General features: G+C 32.9%; 2 protein-coding genes and 1 long non-coding RNA gene across 3 annotated transcripts; 2 read left to right on the top strand and 1 right to left on the bottom strand.

Annotated features, from left to right (window-relative positions):
• Window positions 1-735: 735 nt before the first annotated feature.
• On the top strand, window positions 736-2,905 carry LOC127715834 (uncharacterized). Its single transcript, XM_052221968.1, has 5 exons — window positions 736-824; window positions 1,225-1,503; window positions 1,843-1,975; window positions 2,327-2,491; window positions 2,681-2,905. The coding sequence occupies exons 1-5, from the start codon at window positions 736-738 to the stop codon at window positions 2,903-2,905; spliced, it is 891 nt and encodes a 296-aa protein (XP_052077928.1).
• Window positions 2,906-3,300: 395 nt separating this feature from the next.
• Window positions 3,301-4,872, top strand: LOC127716427 (uncharacterized). The gene is made up of 3 exons (XR_007988920.1): window positions 3,301-3,435; window positions 4,380-4,452; window positions 4,825-4,872. It is a non-coding gene; the product is annotated as an uncharacterized LOC127716427 (long non-coding RNA).
• A 5,548-nt stretch (window positions 4,873-10,420) lies between these two features.
• On the bottom strand, window positions 10,421-13,931 carry LOC127715833 (uncharacterized). The gene is made up of 2 exons (XM_052221967.1): window positions 12,296-13,931; window positions 10,421-10,428 (listed from the first exon to the last, which is right to left on the bottom strand). The coding sequence occupies exons 1-2, from the start codon at window positions 13,920-13,922 to the stop codon at window positions 10,421-10,423; spliced, it is 1,635 nt and encodes a 544-aa protein (XP_052077927.1). The 5' UTR covers window positions 13,923-13,931.
• Window positions 13,932-18,600: the final 4,669 nt, after the last annotated feature.

Genomic DNA, 18,600 nt, shown 5'->3' with positions numbered 1-18,600 from the left:
ACAATGTATAGAAATGTATTAAAATAAACTTAGATCCATCATATTAAATATGTGTTATATGAGTTGAATTTGATATGTTTGAATGAGGATAATTAACTTCTTTTTGAAATATTATTGTGATTTTCTCGTTTGTTATTTTTTTTGACAAAAGATGTTTTAATGATTGGCGTGTGTGCGTGTTTGTATTGTATTTAATCCTTGATGTTCATAATTAGTATACAAATAAAGAGAAATTTGATTGACAGTGAATGGCTTCTTAACAATTTCACTAATCTGTAATTCTTTATTAATGGATTCACCAATTGAAAAGTAATTATATTTAAATGGTCACATCAAACAGATACAATGTTTTTAGAAAGGCAAGCCGAGGCAAACATTTATCATACATATATCTAAAAATAGATGTGGAGTAAAATTGAAAAAACAACAGAGATTTCTTTGATCTTACCTTATAGTTCTATAAAATAACATGAAAAAAAATCCCCATCTCATTCTCAACATGGGTACCGACCACTGCGTCGGCTGACATTATATATAATTTTGAATTGGTCTAAATGAATACTTAAAATCTAAAACATAGCTCTTTCATTATATAATGTTTAAGAATACGACTATATATAATTGTCATGATTGAAGTGAAAACAAAAAAATACATAATTTGTATAAGTGACTTCTGGTTTTAAAATTATAAAGTATTTTTTTTTAAATAATGTTGTTACTTCTTCAGGTTTCACAATGAAGGAGTATCGTTCTATGATGCAAAGTGAAGAGACCGTTAATTTCATCTGTACCAAGTACAATGATGTAGAAGAAGAAACAACCAGGTAAGCACTCGTCTAATTGTAATAGTGTGTTTATGTTGAAATTGTAAAGTTGATACATTTTATTTTTAAACAAACATAGCGTTTCATTAGTATTTGTATATATAGAAATCTATAAACATGTGGTATGATTGCCAATGATCAATGACCCCACATCCAACCAGAGTTGATACATTTTATTTTTTTTCCAAACATAGCGTTTCATTAGATAATGTATATATAGAAATCTAGAAACATGAAGATGTGGTATGATTGCCAATGACCCCACATCTAACCAGAGATCAATGATGCAAGGTGTTCAACTATAGGTCACTTTATAAGAAATGTTCGTTTTAATGCATTTATTATGAATTTGTATCTTTAAAAATTTAAATGTTTTATAACTTATTATCATTTATTTCAGTTGCCCAGTCAACTCAATACATATTACAGACGTTTCAGACCAACCGATACCGGACTATGGTACCTTCAACCTCTCTGTCATCTCCGCAGCAAATAATACCAACAGCCTCAACACAACCTTCACTATCAGCCGTGAACCAGACCACACAACTGAGGTAGAATCAGACCCAGCAGGTGCTCCAGAGCAAACCATACCAGAACCAGATACTGAACCAAACCTCACAGCAAGTTTTGACGTGACACGAAGACCAATAGAAGATCAGCAAGAAATATTAGAAGAGTAAGTAAATTAAATGTATTACTTAATCTATATATAGGTTGAAAAAATGTATAAACAAAAATACCAACGGTACGAAACGCAAACAGCTTTACAACGAACCCTGACTTGGTATTGTTCACATGACATGATTATGATTCAATATATAAACATTGATGTTTTGGTTTTTTTTTTTATTTGATTTGATTTATTGCTCATGAAATAGTTTTTTAATATATATGGGTTGATATTTGTAATTGCCAACTAATGTGATATGATCAGTATAATATTCAGGTTGCACTCTAATAAACTATTTATCCCTTCATTCATATACTTGATATCTAATTAAACATTTATTTGTAGTTCCTTAATTGAGCCAGACCTACCAGACACTATTCTGCCAGACATACCAGTAACCTACACATTGGTTGACCAAGGTTCCCAGCGTGGCCGGTTTAAGTTGGTGAGCAGTGATGGGTATGAATATACCAAAAAGGTAAGACATCTTAATATTAAGGTAAAATGAAATTTGTTGTATACGTCAATGAGACAGCTAAAGTAAAAAGAAAACAGATGATTTTGTACAATTTTTCATTACTTGAGCCTAACATTTATTCCTTTCAACCGACACCTTGGTTTCAAGCGTAGTTTTACGTATATGATGTAGGTAAAATAAACTAATAATTTGAAATATTTAACGTGGAACGTGGTGTGTATGCGTCAAAGTGACAGCTAATGTACATAACAGATGTGCTTATTCATATGACAAGTCCGAATAAAATAAACTTTCTATTTCAACTGTTGTATTAATGATTAACTCTAAGTAATTTTTAATTTTTAATTTCAGTCATCCAAGGGTGACTTTACGTACTGGAGGTGTTCCAAACGCTCCAAGACTGTCAACTGCCCAGCAACAGTCTCTCAGAAAGGCAGTGACTATAAGATGAACACCAGACAACACATACACCAAGCTGACAAGGGTGCACTAAAGAAAGTAGTGGTTAGAAAAGAGGTATGTATGAATATGAAAACTTAATTCATAAGTTAAGATTTATGACGATTTATTTGATATAAGATCTGTAATTGAATATAAAAACTGTGTTCATAAGTTAAGATTTATGACGATTAATTCGATATTATACACTCAAATAAAATATACATTTTTTGTGCATTATTATATTCTTGTTATTTGTTATTGTAGGTTAAAGCAGAAAGTCTTCGAGACATACACAAGTCAGCACGACGTATAGTAGATGACAAGATGTTGGAACACATAGAGCCTGAAGATCACCAGCTACCAAAGGTCAACAACCTAGAAAGACTGGCAAACAGAGTACGTGAAGACCTCAGGCCAGATGAACCGCAAGACCTTTACTTTGTCATGAGTAGATTTATTTGTTTATTTCACAGTACTAAATTTATTTAGAATAGAGGTTATTCGTATATTGAAAAATGATTAAATGAAAGAAACAATTTATAAATTTTATACGTCCATAACGCTTTGATGTATTTAACCTAAACATGCACGCTCAAAGCCGAAACACATAGATGTATAAAATATATAGCTATATGGAAAACCAGAAAATCATATTTATAGCGAAACAGCATACAGTACTGAAGATTTACAATTTATTCGTCAAAATAAGTCCTTTAGTAACATTGATTAATTGTTTATTTTTCTTTTAGTTGGACACAGACTACTTGCAGTGCAATGACTTCATCATTGGTGACATACGAGTCGACAACGAGAGACACTTGATGTTTGCTTCACCCAACCAGCTTCAGATCCTTCAACAAGCCAATCGGTGGTTCTAAGACGGTACTTTCAAGATCCTTGCAGATCCCTTTGCTCAGCTTTGGTCCATCCATGCCTTTATCCACAAAGGTGACAGCTACAAACAGATTCCACTAGTTTTCTGCCTTATATCCAGACGTAAAGGGAGAGATTATGTTGCTGTAAGTATAATCAATATTTTATAATATGTTTTGAATTATAGTAATTAATTAACAATAACATTAGAACAAACTACAATATACTCCAAGAATATCATAACGATTTAGCAATAATAATCATTTATTTTATATATATAATAATAAATAAATTTTATTTTATTATTGTGTCACATACTGATTGAACATTATACAATGACATAATAAAAATATACATTAAAACAATCAGTACCCAGCCATAAGATTGGCTTATGAGACACATATCTACAAAACATTTCACATTTAAATATATGTAAATATAACATTTCCTAAAATTTGGTTTTTGTACAATTTCAAAAAGATTTATCATTTAAATAATTACAAATTCAATTAAAAATTCATTTAATAAATTAAATTATAAATTATATAGATAAAAAATATTATTTATTTCATTTAAATATCACATGACTTTAAAAGTAGTAAAATTTAAAGGTTACTAAAACTATAAAAATTAGTATCTCAAACTAAAAATAACTTTCGTCTCATAAAAAAGTTAAAAATACTCTTGCTTAAAAATGCTTGAATTTCAGGACAATTCATCATTTCAACTAATTTCTGATCATCGTCTAAAATAGCAAAATTTTCAATATAATTTGAACATTCAGAAAATAAAAGCCATCTCAAGTCATCATAAAGAGAACAATATATCTATATATAGATATATAACCATAAGAAGTGATTGATAACATTAATTTACTCATTATCGTGTTTGTATTTTGTTTTTTTGTTTTTTTGTTTTTAGTTTTAAATTTTTATGATTTTAGTTGTGTGGTTGTTTTTGTAATTATATAAATGAATCATTATTCATTAGTGTAAGTAATACATTTTACAGTTTATTGATTGTATATTTGAACTCAATTGATATATAATCTTGAATAAATTTAATTACAGTAATTTGTTTTATATCACAGGTTTTTCAGAGGCTGAAAGAGGTCCTTCTAAGACCAGCAGAAGTTCAGTGTTTTGTTGCCGATTTTGAGCAAGGTAAATATTATTATATTAATTAAGCATCAACATATTGATTTATGCTGATTTTAATGATTATTTTGAATATCAATTTTGAATATCCTGATGGATATCAACACTATTTATTACTATTGTATTAATTGTACAATAATAACAGATTGCTTGTACTAAGAGTAATCCTCAGACTAAAAATCGAGAACAAACACGATGATAAGAGAAAATTACATGTATGTTAAATTAAACTTTGTTTGCATATTATTATGTTTAATTCACATGTATTTGAAATTAAAGCTTCTTTATGTATCATTTATATCTTTTTATATGACATGATTATGTATATGATGTTAAAGCTTTCTCGCGCATATTTATATTTATAATTACTTTTTCTAGGTGCATGGAAAGCCATACGTAAGGAATTTCCTACTTCCACCATCAAAGATTGTGCCTTCCATTTTGGCCAGGCAGTTTGGCGTAAGACGCAAGAGTTGGGCCTCAAGACCACATACACCAGCAGGGGTGCAGAGTACAGATACATCCGTTCGCTGATGGCACTTCCCTTCTTACCAGCTGAAGACATCCAGCCGGCTTTCGAGAAGCTTTCACCAAGAGCTACATCTCCAGAGCTAAAGCAACTAGTAAGATACGTAGACAACACATGGCTCTGCAACACTGTTTGGCACCCACGCAACTGGAACATCTTTCAGACCAGCATCAGGACGACCAATAATGATGTTGAAGGTATGCATTTTTTTTTTGTATTTTATATAAGAATTTCATTTTCCTATCAAACTGGTGGCATTATTATATCGTAACGAAAAATTATAAAATTAATTTTAATTTAATTTCCATGTAATCACACGACGTTCCCATTGACATGGATTACTGCAATATAAATTATATAGATATAGGAAGATGTGGTACGAGTGCCAATGAGACAACTCTCTATCCAAGTCACAATTTATAACAGTAAACCATTATAGTTCAAGGTTATCTTTTGTTGTGATGAGGCAAATAGCTTTCTTTTTTCTTTTCATGTTTTTAATGAATATATATGTATGTAAATACATCTTTTCTTATAATTTAATTCTATTTTAGGTTGGCACACAAGGATCAACTCCGACATCGGGAAAGCTAATGCCGCCTTCTACGTCTTGGTACCGGCCCTTCATCGGGAAGCCAAGCTTGTTGATCTAACTGTCCGATTGGTTTCTGAGGAACAGGTCATCAGGAACCAACGCATTCGCTACAAGGAGCTGGAAGGTCGTCTTCATCAGTTATGGGACCAGTACACAGAAGGTGACAAAACAGCATCCCGTCTACTTCGCGATTGTGGCAACATCTACGGTCCGTCCAACCACTAGCTGTTAATTACTCCTGCCTGTGTTTATGCTTGTGCTTTAGCCTTGACAGTATTCATTTTTGCATTTTGTCTCAGATATGACTCAGAATTCTGTATGTGCTATGTACGTTTTGAATGTGGTAGCTGTGATTTAAATGTGCTATGTATGCTTTAAATGTGCTTTGACAATGATTATTTAGATTTGCATTTTGTCTGTCTTATAGATGATGACAAAATGCCTTTGAGTTTTAAAGGTGCTTTATGTGTTTTATTTATGCTTCATATTATTCGTATGTAATTAAATATTATTGAATGACGAAATCATTGTTATGTTTGTTGACATCTGCTGAAATAAAATTTGTAAACCTTATGTTTTCTTTATTATACAGTATTACATTGTACAGATAAATCACACTGAGATTCAACCAAACAAAGTATGATCAGAAACATACAATTCACTGCACTGTCTTATAATTACATAAGGTTTGTAATCACCATAATTTAAACTTACAACTGACACGTGTACTATTGACACCTATTTAATCACCCAAGTGAGAACAAAACTACCTGTAACTACATGAAATTGTGATTAACTAAATATCCAATATCCAGTATTTTCGCAGTAACAGCTTGTGAATAACTGATGTTTTCAGGTTCCCTTTTTTTTTTGTTTGATTACAAACGATACACGTGGCATGATGTCATATTTCCAGTTGAATCAATTAAGATATGCATATGATAAATTATTTTGAGAGGGACATTATTACAAATTATAATACAGAAATACAAATCAGTGGTAGATTTTCATTATTAAATGCATGCATTCTTAATTTTCCTTTTATACATATCTTGTTAACGTCATTTATATTACTCGCTTCTAAAATGTTCAAAATAGATTATTTAATTAATTGTAAATCATTATTAATTTCAAATTAAGTAGTGATAATTAATTTCCAATAAAAACAAAATAAAACATCATACTTATATTCTTCTAGTAGTCCAATTTTGGTTTAGTCCGAGTTTGTTTGTGCATTGGGGTCTATTTAGGGGTATTTGGAGGGGCGTGAAGAAGGGAGGGGTTTACTATAGAACCCTATGGGAATTTATTATTTTTAAATTTTCAAATGACTATTTCTCGAAAACAGTAGGTGATAGACACATGCAGTCTTCAGTAATGAGAACAGGACAATACAAAAAATCAACCAGAATATAGGGTGAGTCCCTGGGGGTCATCCTTACCCCTTTCAATTTGAAAATGTACTTTTATCTTGTAAACCGTCGCGATCCCCACCCCTAAACTATATATATACTTGAATGGGACAATAAAAGGAATCAAATGAAAATAATTTGGGGGAGTCCCCAGTGTCGTCCCACCCCATCCTGTTTGAGAACTTGGAAATGGTCAAGACCCCCACCCCTAAACCATATATATTCATGTATGGGACAATAAAACAAATCAAAAATGAAATATAGAGAGAATCCCTGGGGTCACCCCACCCCCTCCTGTTTGAGAACTTGTGAACGGTCGAGATCCCCACCCCTAAGCCATATATATTCATGTATGGGACAATATAACAAATCAATTGAAATATATGGGGAGTCCCTGGGGTCACCCCAATCCCTCCTGTTTGAGAACTTGGAAATGGTTGAGATCCCCACCCCTAAACCATATATATTCATGTATGGAACAATAAAACAAATCAAATGAAATATAGGGGGAGTCCCTGGGGACACCCCGCCCCTCCTGTTTGAGAACTTGTAAACAGTCAAGATCCCCACCCCTAAACCATATATAGTCATGTATGGGACAATATAACAAATCAAATGAAATATATGGGGAGTTCCTCGGGTCACCACACCCCCTCCTGTTTGAGAGCTTGGAAATGGCCGAGATCCCCACCCCTAAACCATATATATTCATGTATGGGACAATAAAACAAATCAAATGAAATATAGGGGGAGTCCATGGGGACACCCCACCCCCTCTTCTTAGAGAACTTGTACACAGTCAAGATCCCCACCCCTAAACAATATATTTTTCATGTATGGGACAATATAACAGATCAAATGATATATTTGGGGAGTCCCTTTGGGTCACCCCACCCCCTCCTGTTTGAGAACTTGGAAATGGTCGAGATCCCCACCCCTAAACCATATGTATTCATGTGTGGGACAATATAACAAATCAAATGAAATATAGGGGGAGTCCCTAGGGTCACCCACCCCCTCCTGTTTGAGAACTTGGAAATGGTCGAGATTCCCACCCCTAAACCATATGTATTCATGTATGGGACAATATAACAAATCAAATGAAATATAGGGGAGTCCCTGGGGTCACCCCACCCCCTCCTGTTTGAGAACTTTTAAACGGTCTAAACCTAAACCATATTTATTCCTGTTCATCATTTCAAAAAGATTTGAATGACATACAGGGTCAATCTCCTTGGTGTCACATATGCATATCACTTTACTAGACCAAACCAATATGAACTGGACTTTGCCCAATGTCAGGAGACCATGGGAATGACGAATTATGGGGGCTTTGTTTGGGAGACTTCGTAACGGCATCTTGTTACAATTATTTCTTGTTAATTATAAAAAAATTTTGATCCAAAAAATGAGTCTAGATTATTGAATTTACTTTAATTGTTTATTAAATTATTTCTGGGCCTATAATAATTTTCATTTATGGCTCATTTTGAAGAAAACATATAAATCTTTCAAGCAGTGTAAAGCCCAAGAATGTTTGACCAAATGCTTTATAATCACCTGTCATTTTATTCCAAACTTGGTATGGAGTAACATCATGCACTTGGGGGTGAAGATGGGGGTCATTTACATTGATATATGAGTTGCTTTTGAAAACCTCGATGAAATATTAATTAATTTGCCTTAATAATCAATTCATTTAATGAACATAAATATACAATATACGAATGTTTAATGTTTGTTCTTTCAAATCTTAAAAAAAAAATTGAAGCAACATTGCCACAGTTTTCATAATTACGTTTGCCTTGGTTTTTGGTTAACTGCCTTCAGCGCTTACAGTGCTTTGATTTTATTCTTTCATTATTCACTAGTCCAAGTTTGCGGAGCTAGACAGTTAAATAACAACTTCTGAGATGGAAGTTAGAGCGCTGCTTTAAGCTCCTCCCATTGTTTGGTTTTCCTATGAAAAACGACTAAAGGCGGGATTGGAGAGTGCAAAAACTAAAAAAAAATCATTCAGAAAACGCACTCCTCTTGAAATAACAGACTTAAACTCACTCGAAGATCAAAGGAAAAATAACCATTCATGTTACAATTTTGGATATGTAAACTTGTTTCACCTGTTCAAAAAAAAAAGGTAAAAGTCAAAATACAGCCAACTTAAAATATATGCACAAAATACCTGTATATCGATATCAGTAACAGCTGTTTTAAGATTGAATTACATACAGTACATTAATCCAATCAATACAATGGACATCTCCCAATTGATATTAGAATATATTTGATACATTTATGTGTGAATTATTTTATAATTACAGTCGTTATGGAATAATTGTATGTGGACATTTCCAGTTCAAAATTATGTTGAGATATATGTAAATAAAAAGGTAGATGATATATTTAGGAAACGTCAACGTAAGATGATTCATTTCCTGAGAAAGGCAATTATGTGTCCAGTGAAATATTCAACAATAGTGTCTTCAGTGTTACGTAGAGAAATTGTCAATATGTATGTACATAAGTGGAATACAAGAGGAATAAAAACAACGTTGTTTATTTTTTTCATTGTGATTTTATTGATATTTATGAATTCATATATCAAACCTGTTCGATTCATATTTGTTCATCAAAGTGTAAACAGTACGTGCCTTTTACCAGACATTGATCCTTTTGACAAATCAGTCATGAAGTATATATGGCATCCAAAGCCAATTGTTTGCGAACCATCTCCGTCCATTGTTTATATTGACAAAATGGGAAAACTACAACTGAACAGAAGTGAAGTTTCAAAGAATAACAACCCTTTCGATTGTTTTTATCGTTTGATTGAACGTTCCGGTGACAATGATGTAACACTTTCACAGGAAGTCAAGTTTTTACGTCCAGTGTATATTCCTTCAGATTATGTAAATGTTAAATGTTTCGATGATCACAGACTTCTATATAATAATGTTCTACATAATGTTGACTATAAAACAATTCGGAAAACTAAGGAAATATTTAAAGAAAATGACCAATGCTTTAGTGTATTGATATTCGGACTTGATTCAGTGTCGCGATTGGCTGCACAGCGGAAACTACCTAAAACTATGAACTTAATCAAAAAGCTTAATGGATACACTTTAAAAGGCTACACAAGTATTGCAGCAATCACATATCCAAACCTGATGGCATCATTGACCGGAAAAACTGCGTACAGCAATGAACTACCGAAGTTAGACCCTAGGAAAGAATTCACCGATAATTACCCTTTTATATGGAAAAACTTTTCCCAAAAAGGATATGTTACAATGTTCAGTGAAGATTTCCCAGAAATAAGCATTTTTAATTATATGCAAAAGGGTTTTAAAGATTCTCCGGTAGATCATTACCTTAGGCCGTACTACATAGCAAGGAAAAAATTGCACCCAGTGCAATCGAATTTGGACCAAGTGTTTATGTTCCTGGAAGATAAAGATATCAAAATGAGAAAATATTCATCTCTTTGTTATAAAAGTCGTCCAAAACATGCAATACATATAGATCACTATAAAAACTTTGTATCAACTTATAAAGGATATCGGAAATTTGAATTGTCATGGCTAACAGAGATAGGGCATGATTATATGAATTTCTTAGAACTTGCCGATGATGATATAGAACAAATGATTCAATATTTTTATAAAGAAGGACTTTTCAAGAATACCATTTTTATTTTGTTTGGAGATCATGGTCCTAGGACGGATGAAATTCGAAATACAGCCATTGGAAGAATAGAAGAGCGTATGCCATGGTTAAGCATTGTTATTCCTAAACAAATTAAGAAGAAATACCCTCATATACATACAAATTTAAAAGACAACGAAAATAAGTTAACGTCACCATTTGATTTGCATGAAACTTTCGTGGACATACTTAATGAAAATTTTACGTTGTCTGAGGAAGTTATGAAAAGACCGTATCCGAGAGGGATAAGTCTTTTAAGGGAGATACCAAAAGATAGGTCATGTTCTGACGCTGCTATAGCAGAACATTTTTGTGCATGTTATACATCACACAACGTGTCAGTAAATACTCGTATGATAAATATAGGAAAGTTTATTGTGAATTCAATTAACATTAAACTTGCACAATTTAAAAACAAATGCTCAAAGTTATCTTTGTATCAAGTTAAAGAAGCCCAGGAAATAAAAACGGGTTTAGAATACAGAGAAGACTTTAGTAGAAAGACTTTGTTGAATCTGTTTTATCAACCAGAGGTTGAATCCGAACAACGTTACGTTGTTTTAATCGAAACTATCCCTGGTCATTCCTTATTTGAAGGTACAGTTACATGTAGTAGCAAAAACAATGAACTGACGCTTCTAGGTGACGTCAGTCGAACCAATAGATATAATAACCAATCACATTGTATATCCTATAAAACTATGAAACATTTGTGTTACTGTAAAGATTTAACATTGTGAAATCAATGAACTATAAGTAATATGAGATCAATAACCGTTTGGTTATCATTTATAATGTAGAGTTTTTATATTTCCCAAACAATCATAAAACAGAATAAAACTGTAGAAATACTTTTGTTGAAGTAGCATTTTTATAGGAAACGATTAAACATTGTTGTTGAATTGGAATTAGTATCATGCATTTTACGGATCACTGGCCGTTCATTTTAGGCTCTTTTGTGTTTATGATCTCGCATCTTTTGTATTTGTGGCTTTCGACCCCTTTTGGTATCCTCGACTCCCCTAAGTTCGTCCACCTAACAAATATCGCGGTGCATTTTCAACTACGTTTCCCGTATATTGCCGATAATTTGCAGTCATAAAGATTCAATAAAAATCTAAACTTTGACATGCAAAAGAATCAACAAAAGACTGTAGTATAACGAGAAAAAGCAACAATAAACACTTACTTGAAATCAATGCCTGTTCTACTTTCGCCCCTCAAGTTCGTCCACCGGATGTACCATCTTGTGACGTCACACAGATTAGGCCAAGCACCTTGCATTTTCGCTTTTTTTGTTTAAAGTTAATTTAAAAAGGTAAGTATTGAAAAATAAAATTTAACGATAAAATAATCAACAAGTAACAATAACAAAGAAATTTGGCAAAATTGTCTATTCCATGTCCTTGCAATGCATGCAGTAAAACTTGGTATTCATCCTCACAGCCCTCAGTTCTGTACAATATTTTAGATGTGTCCAGTGCTTGCAAATATAATTGTCACACTGCACCCATTTGGTAAGTTCAACACCAACTCCAAGTCTAATTTGATAAGTGGTGAACTGTTTACGTACACAGCATAATTCAATTTCAGGAATTTCTTCACCGTCTGTATCGCTAAAGTCCATGGAATCATCTATATATATGTGGCTAGGTCCTGGTTTAGAAGAAGTGTTGCTATGTCCTGGTTTAGGAGAAGTGTTGCTAGGTCCTGGTTTAGTAGATGTGCGGCTAGGTCCAGGTTTAGTGTGGCTAGGTCTTGGTGTAGGTGATGAAGCAGAAGTGGACGGTTTCTTTTTATTTAGTTTCCCAGTTTTCTTACTACTCTGGTTGGTTGATTTATTTTTTCCTTGGTTTTCAACATGCTGTTTTACCTTTTCTGCAACCTCAGTTTCAGTTATTGGCATACCGGATACAATCTTTCCAAGGTTTTTTCTTTCTTTCTTGTCATTTTCAGACTTAATTTTCTTTAGTTTGTTTATTCTTTCAGCAAAGAAGTGTGGAACAGTAACATCATGATCTTGCAAATCTTCAACAACTAAAATATCAGTCACAGCACTTTCAACAGCTTCCGTTACTTCTCCATTCGTATCAACTTCAACTACTTGTATGTTATCTGTTTTTGGTTCATCTGTAGTTTCTTTGCATTCATCATTTGCTGTAAATACCTCTGATGGTTTCAGTTGATCTGTGTTGATGACACTCTTATCCAGGGGGTATATTCCAGTTTTCCTAAATGCTGAATGAAGGTTTTCTGGGGATAGTGCTTTCTGGTATGCTTTGCAGGCTAGTTCACATATGTTGTATCTGGTTATGACTGAGGAGTTCTGACGCATAGTTTTGTGACATTCATTATCATAAATACGTTGCAACGGCCCATAACATCCAACATCCAAAGGTTGTAATATATGTGAAGTATGAGCTGGTAAGATGTGAATGATGATGTGGTGTTGCTGTTCCCATTCAATTATATCAACTGCAACATGTGATTTATGCCCATCAAGGAGTAGAAGTATGTTGTCATTGTTTCTGCCAAGGACATATTTAAGAAAATGGTCAGTCAAATATTGTCTGAATATGTTGGTATTGGACCATCCTGAGTCTGATACTGCACCAACAGCACCTGGTGTTGCTCCATTCATCAATTCATTCATCATTCTTTTCCCTTCAAATACAAAATATGGTGGTGCAGCAAATCCTGAGGCACTTCCACAGCCAAGTATGGTCGTAGTACTAGACCTTCCAGATGTTACTGATGATGTGTTACATTCAATTCCAGATACAACATTAGGTGGTTTATGATTCAGTGTTATACCCTTCTCATCAATATTAAATATGAGATGTGGTTTATCCTGAAGATTATATTTGTGAACAACTTGCTCTAAGCTTGCAAAGTACTTTTCAACATTAGCAACAGAACCACATTTTGCACGTTGAATCTCCAAACTTCTAGGTTTAACCACTCTTAGTTCTGGCCATCTTTTTATGAAACCCTCAAACCATCTCAAGGTAAGTTCTTCATTTCTAGCCAGATCTGTAACTTCTTGTCTAGTGTACCCATATCCATATGAAGCCATGGACTTTACATGTTCCACAATCCGTGCCTCCTCTTCAAGTGAAAAGACATGTGCCCTTCCAGTGGTGACACAATCTGGACTTATTTTGCCAGTGATTCTATCACGTAGAGTTTGCCTTGGGACATTAAATTGTAGAGCTGCTTTTCTTTGGGACATTTCTTTATTCCGTACCGATATGTATGCATTAGTCAAAGCCGTGGGACTGTACAGCCAGTTCTTTTTATCATGCCTGAGGAAAGTAGGTTTAGCCTGAAATGTAATGTGATGCCTTTCTGTTTTATTGCTGTATTTTTTGTTTTAACATTGTGTTTATGTATACATGTATATCAGTGTATGTAAAGTGCAAATTCTCAGCTAAATTTTGAGCCCTCTATTGTTAATATTGGTCAGGAATTAACAAAGTCATACCCTTTTTTTTTTTTCATTGAAAACAAATCATTACTACAGACACAAGCACAGCGAACGTGTTGTGTAATGTGCCGTAAGAAGTAATCAAAGGATCATCATCGCCCAAAAAGGAAAATTAAAAGTGATAAAATCGTTTCTTTTGTCGTAAATCATTATTTTGAATTTCCCCTGTGAAAATGAAATATCAAAATTTAGAAAGGGACAATAATGGTTGTTAATATTAAATTTATTTAAATCGAGTTCCCTTCGTCAAATTTCTGCAGCAATATAATAAAATTCTTGATTATATAGAGCAAAAATATCATAAAGGTAAGGAAAAGTGTTATTAATGTTAAGACGTATCTTTACTGAGTTTTTTAAGTAGCAGCTTTTCAGATTTTTTATAAATAAATCATGGAGAGGTTTACTTGTTTAATTTAAACCCTCCTGTGGAATGTATCAATGTCGCCAAATGATTTTTATTTTGAATTAGAAAATTAGTTCACAGAAATACAAGAAGTAAATAGTCAACCCTTTTTCACTAATTTTTCTGTAAAGTTACTATATAGTTTTCATCATTGAAAGTAAAATGTAATTCCACATTTAGAGCACATATATGATTATGTTAAAACATCTTTTATGTATACAAGTTTTATTATATCTAGACTGTTGAATCAGCATTGGCATTATCCAATACAAATGACATTGTTCGTTTCATCGCATGGGAAATTACATTAAGTTGCTATCAGTACATTACACTGTTTCTTGGATATAACACAACCATATTGAAATATGCAGGCATCTATAACTGTTCAAAACATGAATATTTTAAGGAATTACGGAAGGAGAATACGCATCAGTCTGGAGCAAATAAAATTCAATAGCCAAAAATATAGATTAAAAAAATGAAATAAAATTAAAGGAAAAACTAGAGGATAATTAAGAGAAAATACAAATTGTATATATATATATATATATATGCGTTGAAGAGGAAAGAAAACCCCATGGTCAAATGAAAAAAAATCGAATATACAGGTATGCCCTTTAAGCAATGCTTTAATCGTTTTATAAAACATATACCTTCTTTATTTAAAAATATGCGTTTTATTAGGTACTTTTGTAAACAAGGAGTGCTCTGTTTGATAGAAAATTGTAGAGTATTGGTAGGTACTTTTATAAACTAAACGTGCATTTTTCTTTTTGGTTAAACATTGTATCATGTGATAGGTTATGCTTTACTGACTCATAAAATAATTGGATCCTAATCTAAATCAAATACATGACGCATCATTTATAACGAATTAAACACGACCTTACAAGTTTAAAATCTCATCAACAAGAGAATCGTCTAATATTTTTATATTTAAATGAGATGACACAGCTGATTAACACATCTCTCTGCTGTTTCTATTTTAAAAGAAGGAGATGTAACATTGTTCTCTGCGATTGCCTTAGTTTTTTGCCTGGACCTCAAATGATAGGCTGGCCTGCCAAGGTCGTTTGTTGATTATTATTTGTATGGGTATTAATAGTATGTTGTTGTTGAAAAAGTGCATTTTAAATGCCTCTATCTAAATCATTAAGTCAAACTTCAATGACAAATAGGATACTATATTATAATAATTGAACTAGCTGTAAGTCACTGCGACTACTCTCAGATCTGTACTTAGTGTATTTTTTTGTTGTGGGAATGTATAAATACCCTGCCACGTCCGGTCAATGTTTTTGTCAGATGCATTTCTGCGATCTGAATTTATCAAGTTTGTTTTTATGTTGTACTGTTACACCACTGTCCCAGGTTAGGGGGAGGGTTTGGCGCCAGCAAACTAGTTTAACCCCGCCAAATTCTATATGTGCCTGTCCAAAGTCAGGAGCCTGTAGTCCAGTGGTTGTTGTTTGATGCTATTTATCATATTTGTTTTTCGTTCATTGTATGGGACATCCATCAGGCCATTATTTTTTTTCGTTTGAAGTGTGTTTCATATGTTATTTCGTGCCTTTTATAGCTAACTATGTGGTATGGGTTTTGCTGATTATTGAAGGCCGTACGTTGACATATAGATGTTAACTTTCATGTCATTTGGTCTCTGGTGGAGAATTGTCTCATTGGCAATCATACCACATCTTCTTATTTTTATATACACCTTCCTTTGAAGTTATAAAGTAATCAAATTGGAAATGTTATAAAGAAGATAAAAAAAAATCATTTCCCCTTTTAAAATTGAAATATTAAAAGAATTTACCTCAATAATTAGAGATTCTACATCATTTGGCAATAGAATCAAAACTTTATTCTTGAGATAACTTCTCTTGGGTGTGCCACATCATTCTTTCAATTTTAGGCCAGTTTGTGTACTAAAACTTTAATGAGACACACACCATCTATTATTGGCCCCCGTCACTTTTAATGGGTTTTTTTCAATATCAAGCATTAATGGGAGGGGAGGGTCTATATACAGTTATTTACACATCAGACCATACTGGTTACCGGAACTTTGGATGTATCAAATCAAATACTTCATATCTGAGAAACAGTCAATATTTGCCCTCCTTTTTAGACTTATTCATACATTTTTGTATTATTCAAAACTATCAGTCAAAAGGCGTTCTACAAGGATCTTGAGTCCTTCACCCTTCATTTGATACTTAAATTACCAAAATATATTCTACATAGTTTAATGTTTACACCTAATCGTAGGAACTATTTTGTTTTAAATGTGTACTACTTTCCAGTATGTTATTTTTGACCGGGCCCGATGTGGTGGTGTTAAATGCAGTGAGGTAAGAGTTTTGTTCTATTTCTCCGTGTTGAAGGCCTCACTGTGACTTTAAAATGAAGAACAGCAATAAAAACAATGTTCCTTTGCGTTTTGTGTGTTATTTGCTGTGCATGTATTGATTTTCTGTCATGGATTATGGAAATAAAAATAACGCTATAAAGCATTCACCTTCAGTGTAATATAATTGTTACTGTGGATTCCTTTATTTTCGTGGGTATCAATTTTTGTGGATTGAGTAAAAATTGCATTTTCGTGGATATTTAATTTCGTGGATTTGCCAATCTGTGCATACAAAGCCTATCAAAAATTTGTAATTCGTTAAACATTTCAATTCGTGGTTCACCTTTACCCACGAAACCCATGAAAATTGGTATTGAACGAATAAAAATGAATCCACAGTATCAAAAATCAATAAATGATACTAAGATGAGTGTAAAATTGATATACCCATGCTTGAACATAGAAATACTCTTAATACAACCATTGACAAGTAAATTTAATTTGTTTTATTAACTGAAAAATTATTATTTTTGTAGCTTAGATATTTTTTGAAGCAACATACCTGATTTGAAATTACACTCACAACTCTTCCAATCTTTTAATCGGTTATTTTAATCATTTTGATTGTCAAAATTACAGTTGTGCTTTCGTTGAACTTTTTTTCTCAGAATTTTGTCAGATGGGACAAGTGATTTTAAAAAGGAAAATAACTTTGGTCATATTTTAGTGAAATAATAATAAAAACGACATCCTACGTTTCAATCCTTATGTTGTCTGTTTTAAGACTTATGATTTTAGATTGTTCCTTGGTATAATCTTTCTTTGTTGTTTAAACAGAAATTGTGTCAAAACACAAATATACATTTGGGCCAAATTACTTATCATAAGTTTTGATGGCCGTCTTGAAATTTTTTCCGGAGTTGGTAAAAGAAATTAGTTTTGAAAATGAGATCATTTTAGTTTAACAGTTTGATTTGTGGTAGGTAGGGTAGGGTATGGGTTCTTGTTACTTTGAAGTCCCTGTTCCCCTTCCGAATTTATATTTTGATAATTTGTTGTGTATGCATTTTATTTTGATTCACTTCTGATATGGAAGTTAGGGGACTGATCTAAGCTTGTCATTCTTTGCTTTTCCTATGACAAGCAATCACCTGCGGGATTGGAGAGTGCAGTAACTAAAAAATCAGAAGTTAGCTCACCCGTAAATTTGATGAGGTCAGAATATATATTTCCAACATAAACGCTGCCAGATTATTTATTTTCACTCAGACAAGGATCCGAATATTTATTTTCTGCTCATCCACAAATTGACACATCCTCGCCCCCTGAAAATCATCTTTTCACCCCCTAAAGTAATTTAACATTTGTGATACAGATCACCTATTTGTAGGATACAGATACAACTTCAATCAAAACAAAAAAAAACCCAGTAAAAATGCAGTTTAGAATATATTTTCTATTATTATGAAAATACAAAAGCCTTATAATCAAGGGTAAATCCAGGGTCCAAGCTAGGAGAGAGTGGTGTTATTGTCCAAAATGGTAAACATTCAGGCGAGCGTAGCGCAGCCAACAATGATTTGGTTTGGAAGTTTGGCTGTAGAAAACTTCCAAATATTTAAGACAGTGTACGTCCACCATCCTTTTGACCTGAAAATATGAATTTT

The sequence above is a fragment of the Mytilus californianus genome, unplaced genomic scaffold (genome assembly GCF_021869535.1).
Source record: "Mytilus californianus isolate M0D057914Y unplaced genomic scaffold, xbMytCali1.0.p SCAF_9, whole genome shotgun sequence".
In the NCBI taxonomy this organism is placed as follows: Eukaryota; Metazoa; Mollusca; class Bivalvia; order Mytilida; family Mytilidae; genus Mytilus; species Mytilus californianus.
The sequence above is the reverse complement of the archived record's forward strand: the minus strand, read 5'-3'. Positions and strand labels throughout refer to the sequence as shown.